The sequence below is a fragment of the Ursus maritimus genome, unplaced genomic scaffold (assembly GCF_017311325.1).
Source record: "Ursus maritimus isolate PB19 unplaced genomic scaffold, ASM1731132v1 scaffold_16, whole genome shotgun sequence".
NCBI lineage: Eukaryota > Metazoa > Chordata > Mammalia > Carnivora > Ursidae > Ursus > Ursus maritimus.
In genome coordinates this window covers 59866127-59874310 of record NW_024424008.1, presented here as the reverse complement: position 1 = coordinate 59874310, position 8184 = coordinate 59866127, and the positions used below count along the sequence as shown (strand labels likewise).

General features: G+C 46.9%; 1 protein-coding gene across 1 annotated transcript in view; it reads right to left on the bottom strand.

Moving 5' to 3' along the window:
- Window positions 1-2370: 2370 nt before the first annotated feature.
- The window catches only part of MSANTD4 (Myb/SANT DNA binding domain containing 4 with coiled-coils), a 6569-nt gene continuing 755 nt past the window's right edge, over window positions 2371-8184 (bottom strand). Inside the window, 3 exon segments of the mRNA XM_040631274.1 lie at window positions 2371-4269; window positions 4271-4542; window positions 5217-5809. Of these exon segments, the coding sequence (XP_040487208.1) occupies window positions 3996-4269; window positions 4271-4542; window positions 5217-5678 (1008 nt within the window). The 5' untranslated portion in view covers window positions 5679-5809 and the 3' untranslated portion in view covers window positions 2371-3995.

Here is an 8184-nt window from a genome sequence, read left to right as displayed (position 1 = left end):
TTTTGGTGATGTGGGTAGGAGGACATCTTAAAACAGGGCAAAGAACATTTGAGGACATTACACTTGATTCAGAAGGAACTGGGGGACCCGTGAGAGGGAAGACAAATTTCTAGTATCTTTGAGCTGATTTCTAGCCTTAAGCTGATTAGTAAGAATGAGGCTCAGATGCACTGACACCCGCCACATCCCACCTGGTAAGGTAGCGCTGAGACCGGACCTGTGGTCTTTCCAGAACTTTCGTCTTCCACGACTTCATGTCCTGTTAATTCTCAGGACATAATAAAGGCAGTGCTTGGGGACATCTATTCTGGAAGTGTCGTGCATGGAGGATTAGAAAGGAAGGGGCAGGAAGCACTACCACGCTAAGGACGACCCCTGAGGTTGGAGGTGGCAGATGGACTGTTTCAACTTATTTTTTTTTAAAGGTCATTGGGTCACTTCAGAAAAATAAATGGTAAAAAAAATAAAGGGTATTTCCTGATGAAAGTCATTGAGAAAGTCCTTCTCAGAACTTCGTTATCAAAATCCAAACTGCATGATCACTGTCTTTTTACTCCTGACTCACTGGTCTGGGTTCAAACAGCGGGGTCGTGGCGCCTCTCTGGATGGTGGTAAATGCGTCTTTCGGGACTTCAACCAGTTTAGCATCTTTCCCCCCAAGAAGACAGGGCTTCTTTGGTTGTCTTCTAGCTGTACTTATGCTAAACCCTTTCTGATTTGTGCTTGAAGTGATACATTTGTCCGTCCTCCTCTGGGTTTTCAGGAAGGCGCTGCGTAACCCCCGCCTGGTGTGACGCGTATAGAGGAGCACGCTCGTCAGAGAGAAGCTACAGACTGAGAAAGCAGACAGGCGGCTAGTGTTCCGGGAAGACCTGTGGTCTGACAAGAGTGACCGGAAAGCCTCCACAGATTAACAGGCACAAGATTTAAGAAATTTCCTTTTGCGGAAGTAGAACGTGAAAGCACAAGCAGAGTGACCCAGGGAAAAACGCTGAGCTCGAAACAAAACACAGTGAAGGTCAGAAAGGTAGGAAAGGTAGCTATTAGTTTAAAATAAAATATCCTCGGGGAACTGGGATCTGCTTTTCTGTTCAGGATAGAAGTGACGGCGCAGAAGAGGTAGACGCATGAAAAGAGGGGAGAAAAAAGCAGTACAAACGGACAAATGAGGTAGAAAATGAGAGGAGAGCAGGAATTCTCTCCAGTCAGACTAAGCGCCTGGTTCGCAAGAAGCGCCTGAGGGAGTACTTTCACTGCGCAGGTGCGGGCCCTCCCTTCTAACCAGCATCTTTACGGAGGGGCATCCCTACGAGCAGGACCGTAGAACCGAGTGTCCACACCGGGGGGCTTCGGGCCAGGACCTCCGCGAACCTCCAGCGCCCCAGCAAACCCGCGCGGCCGCAGCTCCTCAGCGGTCCCCGGACCGCGTTCCCGCAGAACGCATCGCAGCTCCTGCCGAGCCGCGGCTCCTCGCTCCTTCTCCGCTCCGGTCCGCGATTTGTTTCGGCAGCGGCGGTGCCGCGGGCGTGCGGGCCCGCTCCGATCCGTGGCCTCCGGACACCCGGAGCATCTCTCCTCCGTTTTGAACTCGTGCCATCCCCACGACCTCAAGCCTCAGCTGTTCTGTCAGAGCATCAAACAGTGTGAGGAGAGCGGCATCAGCCCACCCCGCAGAAGACCAGAGGAACCCCCAGGACGCAGAAACCCAACGGCGAGGTTTTCTGGGGGCGTGAGCCAACCCAATGCCCCCACGCCTGGGGGAGGGCTAAGAAAGCCAAGGCTCTTCAGCCGAAGCCCTGGAAGACAAGCAGCTGCTGCTTGGGAAGAGCACAAACACCTCCTGCGGGAACTTGAGTGCTCCGCGCAGACCGCATCGGCTCTTCCTGCTCGCTGCCAGGGAATTACCGTCTACCGATCTTACTACGGCTAAACACGGACAGCCCCTGCATGTAAGTAGCACTCTACAGTGTACGTGCCGTTTTATTTCAAGCCAACTACGCACACAGGCAGGGCAGCTGCGGTGGCGCCCACTTTACAAACGAGATCCGATCACGGGGCGCGTGAAAGCGTGCAAGCACTGCTTCCAAGGGCACCTGCAGACTTTCGCTCCTCCTTCGAGCCCTCAGGGTCAGTTCTGGCGTACCCTTCTTCACGTGTGTCACTGAATTGAGGCCCTATGTCCCTTCTGGTAAAAGCAGGGACACGACTTAGCGCAAGAGCTGCTCTGGAGAGCGAATAAAATCACGTAGGAAGAGCGCCTCGCACAGTGCCTGCCACAGACGCGAACACTCGCTGCTGAGGCTCTCGTCCCGCTAAAAACCTCAATCCTCAACGCGCTGGTTAGCACCGGAAATCATAAACTTTCAGATAGTTGGTATAGGCAAATTTTATTTCTACGGTAGAAGCATTTATTTCGGTTATAGAAAAATAACACTATTTCAAAGTCAAGGTAACGAAGCAGAAGTATATTTTCTCCTTCGAGGCCCCGACGCAAACATCACATATGGTGTCTAGACATTCTTAAGTTAACAAGGAACAAACGCAGAATCCAGGTCGTATCTGTCAACAGAAGAGATGGCTTAAAGCTACATTGTCAGCCCTGGAAATCAGAAAATACAAAGTGATCTCGTGCAGCAATTCTCAAGGTTAGTGTGCCCTGGGATCACCTGGGTTGTGGAAACAGCACCTGCAGGGGACTGAGGCCACGAGGTTACAGCAAGCCCCTGGTCTCAGAACAGACACCACAGGGACTGAAGATACAAACTTCATTCCGCAGGGAGGGTCAGGGACCAAATACACCACAGACTTTCACTCAGTGTTCCTTCTCTGAGCCTCAGACCCAGGAATAATAATCAATACTACAGATTAGGTCTGATAGTGTGTGATAAGTGCATCCCTAATCCATTCACACACAGCTACTATCATCATCGTCCCCACCTGACACAGAGGACATTCTCCCCATCCCCCACCCCCATGCCCACATAGCTGCTAAGATTCATTTAAAAAGTAACCACTCGTTGATTTCAAGCTCATGGACTACTGGTGCCATTTTTATATTGGTACCATTTTTACTAGCTTCAACCTTCACTTACATTAAGATTTCAGTACATGGTTGAAATGACAATTTTTCTACCGAAACTAAGACCATGAATTCAAAGAAAAAAAGGGAACTAAACCTTAGACAGCCTGTGTGGCTTCGAAAGCATCAATAGCTAGAGGAATGAACTGCTCTTCAAAGTGACCCATCCTGGACAATCTCTGAATTCCCTGCAGTTTTCAGAGTCTCAGGCTACAGAGAGAAACGCGGGGATAAAATACCTACAATCTTCACCACTCCCTATGTTCAATACACTACACACTAATGTTACGTAGTTAAAGGTTTTGGCCATTTAAGTAACTACCCATTTAAATAGCTGAGGTTTTAATATTCTGAAACTATAAACCAAGCTCTCGAGGTACACAGTCAGGCTAGGAAAGGATCTCTCCGCCCCAGCAGTACTGCTGTTTTGTGTGGGATGATGTGGGGGCGGGGAGCTGTCCTGTGCACAGCAGGACAGGCAGGACACAGGTAGGCACGCTGGCCTCTACCCACGCCCCCATTCTGACAACCAAAAGTGTCTCCAGATGTTGCCAAAGGTCTTCCAGGGGTCAAAATCACCCTCCTGTTGAGAACCACGAGCTAGAAGTTTGAGCTAGAATTTTACGTGGACGTAACCGTCAACGCGGAGTGCACCGATGATCCAAGACGCTATGTAATTGTACTAATTCAGAGTACAGCACGATAGTTTCGGCCTTACTGTTTATGCATACGTTATTTTTACGTAATATGCTACTTAAGTATACAGTAACCCACACTTAACTATCTTTTTCCTATTGAAAACACAGACATTAAACAGGAAAAAAACCAGAGCTAATCTTGCAACCATCTTTATATTACTGGATACAGAGAAAAATCTATGGTTTCCACACACTGGCTCAACGGGGACCGAGATCCGTCACTGCAGGTGTCCCTCCTTCTGAATTCGAAGTCTCTCCTTCTCTACTTGTAAGCGTTCCTTTTCAATCTGCAGCTTCTCCGACTCGAATTTCAAAAACTGCAGCCTATCTTTTTCCAGCTGTAAGCGTTCTCTCTCCAGTTTTAACTTCTCTGCTTCTATGTCCTGCGGCTGAAGGATGGACTTTTCTCCCTGGCCGAGTTCGTTTTCCAGAGACGGCTTCTCTGAGCCGACGACCTGGAGCCTCAGCCTCTCGCGCTCGATCTGCAGCCTCCAGGTCCAAGTGCCGCAGCCGCTCCTTCTCCACCTGCAGCCGCTCCTTCTCCACCTGCAGCCGCTCCGCCTCGATGTCCAGGCGCCGTTTTTCCAGCTCCAGCTTCTGTTTCTCTATGTTCACCAGCACATGGGGCTCATCGTAGGCAGACCTAGATGGTGTTGAGTTCAGAGTAAAAAACTCATCGATGTGGGGGAAATCTGGAAGTTCGTTTTCCCTCCTGGAATCCGGTATGACGGATGACAACATTTCTTCCTCCTCCTCAATCTCAAACTAAAAGGAAAAAGCAACTTTCAGTCTTTACTTCTACTTCATGGTTGTCAATTTGTCTAAACATGTCCTTAAAAATTTCCGTATTGTTTGAGCACAGAAAACCACTTCTTTTGAGTTTACCGGATTACCTGATGTCACTAATACAGCTGAGCCTTGAACAACGTGGGTTTGAGCTGGGCAGGTCCACCTGCTCGCAAAGTTTTTTGCTAAATACAATACAGTACTGGAAATGTATATTCTCTTAGGATGTTCTTAAGATTTTCTTTTCCATAGCTGACTTTAGTTTAAGAACACAATATATAATATATTTAACATACAAAATACGTGGTCATCGACTGTTTATGTTATTGTAAGGCTGCAGGTCAACAGCAGGCTACTAGTAGTTAAGGTCTGGGGGGAGTGAGAACTTACACGTGGCTTTTCGACTGTGCGGGAGTCGGCGCCCCGGCCCCAGGTTGTTCAAGGATCAACTGCATGTATCATTAAGAGAAGCATATTTGGGTTCAAAGAGAGATTAATGACACAAAGAGGGAAGAATGGAATGGAATGATTTGTTAGGTACTACTTTTCAGTGAGCTTGACAACTGGGATCTTGACTGTTCCTGGACCCTATCATGAACTCCCACATCAAAACTGAACGAGTGAAAAGAGAGGACTCACAGGCTGCTACTTACTTCGGGACTCTGGGGATCTCTTTCTTCCTCTTCCACTTTGACCTCAGTTAAGGATCCACCTGCATCCCGGAAATCCGCCACGTTCTGCCAATCGAAATTCGTATCATTGCGGAATCCAATCTTTTCATCGATCTCTTCGGTGAGAGAGTCATCTAAGTCGGACGTGGGAAGGGGAAACCCCGAGCCCACCAGCTTAATGTTCGCCTTCATCCTCTTCCTCTTCATGAGCGCCCGCCAGTCCAGGTACCTCCTCTTCACCTCCGTCCCTGTCCTCTGCTCGCCCTCGCCCACAGCATTCACACACTGCGCGATCTCCTCCCAGGCCATCCGCTTCATCACGTTTATCGTTGTGTTGAGCTGCTTGGAAAAAATGACTTCTTTCCGTTTTGTAATTTCTTTCAAAAGGGTCTGAGTTTCTTGAACACTAAAATTGCTTTTCCTTTTCCTTTTCAACTGCTTCATTTTCTCAACGTAAATGCAGAGATGTGGAAAGTTGGGAAGTGCTAAAGCACAAAAATCAAGGGCAGTCCCTTTCTTGGCACTCTGTTCACATCAGAGTTGTCCGCTCATCTAGTAGCCCAGGCGGGATGGTCCTAGAGAGAAAGAAGTCATAGGCCGTCAGCCTGCAGCCACCCGGGGAGCCACGCACAAGACTGAAGGACAAGCCCACCTCTGCTCTGGCTACGACCGCCTCCCCTTCCCTCTCAGCCAGTCCCACCACCGTCCGTGTTTCACTCACCTGCAGGCTGCCCTGGCGCCTAACCCCCTTGTCACCCCAGGCTGCCCCCTGCTTCCCCACTCCAGGGCCACTCTCTCTCCCACCCCGCTGGCCGGCTTCCCATCACCCATCGTCACCTTCGTGCCTCTTTGGAGCCTCTGTGCACAGGGGTCCCTCTGCCTGGGGAATTGGGCACCTGACAAAAATGAACGCCATGTCTTCGCATTCGATCCCAAGTCAGTTAGTGAACATTCTAGAACACTTGTAATTTTAAAGGATCACACTTAATTAGTACTCTGGCCTACCACTCCTTATGTAACTTAAATGATCAATGGGCTGGGTAAGTATTCAGCTTTCCTCTAGAGGCCACTGAAGAATACTCAGGAGGTACTAGGTTCACAAACTTTTAAATATATTTTTATGTACCTTTTTGTTTATATATATATCTTTTATATCTTATATTTATATAAAATATTTTTTCTGTATCTTTTTCATATACTTATAAAAAAGGACTGAAGCAAACTGATTTATACATTATGACACCAGCCCAAATATGCTTCTCCTTAGTATGTATGTCACCGCACACTCCAGAGAACTGAAGTGTAAACGTGGCTTTTGCCTTCCTCTACCATCTGCTTCGGCACTAGAAGGATCTGGGAGATGGTAGCCCACTTGTTCCAAGGGCAGTAGCCTCGATACGTAACACCATGCCTAACAAACAGGAGGCACAAATACAACTTAAAATAAGGTGATTGGAGGATGGGAAAAAGACAGAAAATGAAACAAAGTAACTCAAGGAAGGTAAGCTACCAAAACTGAAACTTCTATGGGCAAAGCATATGTTTAAAAGAAAAAGGCAGCCCAAGACAACATAGGCAAGATTCAGTTTGTGAAATTAAGTGAAGCCTTTAGATAAACTATCCACCCTTTGACTACGCCGAAAAACATAAGAACCTATCAAGTTATAAAACATTGTTAGGGGCGCCTGGGTGGCTCAGTCGTTGGGCGTCTGCCTTCGGCTCAGGGCATGATCCCAGCGTTCTGGGATCGAGCCCCACATCAGGCTCCTCCGCTGGGAGCCTGCTTCTTCCTCTCCCACTCCCCCTGCTTGTGTTCCCTCTCTCGCTGCCTGTCTCTATCTCTGTCAAATGAATAAATAAAATCTTTAAAAAACACACATTGTGAAAAGAAAATTTTAAGTAAAAAGGCTCTGTTGCTACCATAGTCTGTATGGACCAATGATGAGTAAAGTAGGTTATCAAAGACATATTTTTAGTAGGGAATCAGGTTAGATGTCCTTAAAAACAGAATAGAGAGCTAAAATAATATCAAATTCCATATCATGTTAAATACAATGTATTCCTGGCTTTTTGTTTCCAAAAGATACAGAATGTTTCAGAGCATTTAAATAGCTTTTTGAACCATTTAAAAAATGCATGATTAAAATACAAGTATTTACCAGTAGAGTAAATGAATAATCTATACCACAGCCACTAGCGGGATACGTGCAGTAAGTGTTATATTAGAGGATGGATATGGCTTAGCCCAACATTCTTCTTGTGTACATGTATCTTATATTCCCAGACAGTCTGGGCTTAATTACGAGCAAACCTTTGGTATCTTCTGATTAATGTAAGAAAGTACCAAAATCAGTGCACCTTGAGTTGAGGTACCTATGTTTGCACAGACAGAAGCTAAGCTGTGTTTCCAGGATCTTTTTATTTTTATTTTTCCTGTTCTTTCCTTTATATTTTGATGCTTATGGAACACAGCTTGGGTTTCTGTCATCCATTACCGAAGAGCTTACTCAAATATTTACTAAGCTCCTACTATGTGCAAGGCACATATTCCCGGTGCTGGGGATAGAACACCTCACAAAACGTGAAAAGATGCCATTTTAGATGTCAAATCCTACCCTGTTTATATCGGTTGTGTTCCCTAGTTTTACAGAAGGGAATTCGGCAGTTGCAGCCTCTAAAAATCCATAAGACCTTCCATGCCCTAACAGAGACAACCGCCGTTTTCCCGAAATCCCAGTGGACAAGCATTCTTTCCAGGCTGGGAATAGGTCTAAGTAGTTCACTTACATAATCCTTGTGAAGATGATGTACCACCAAAGGCACATTTTAACAGTGGGCAATTGTTTTTTCAAGGACTAACACTTGAAAAGGAATATCCTAAATACTGTGTGATAAGACAGAATTAAGAGGTCCAAGGAAAATCAGGCCGTCAATTCTGGGTCCCCCCCCC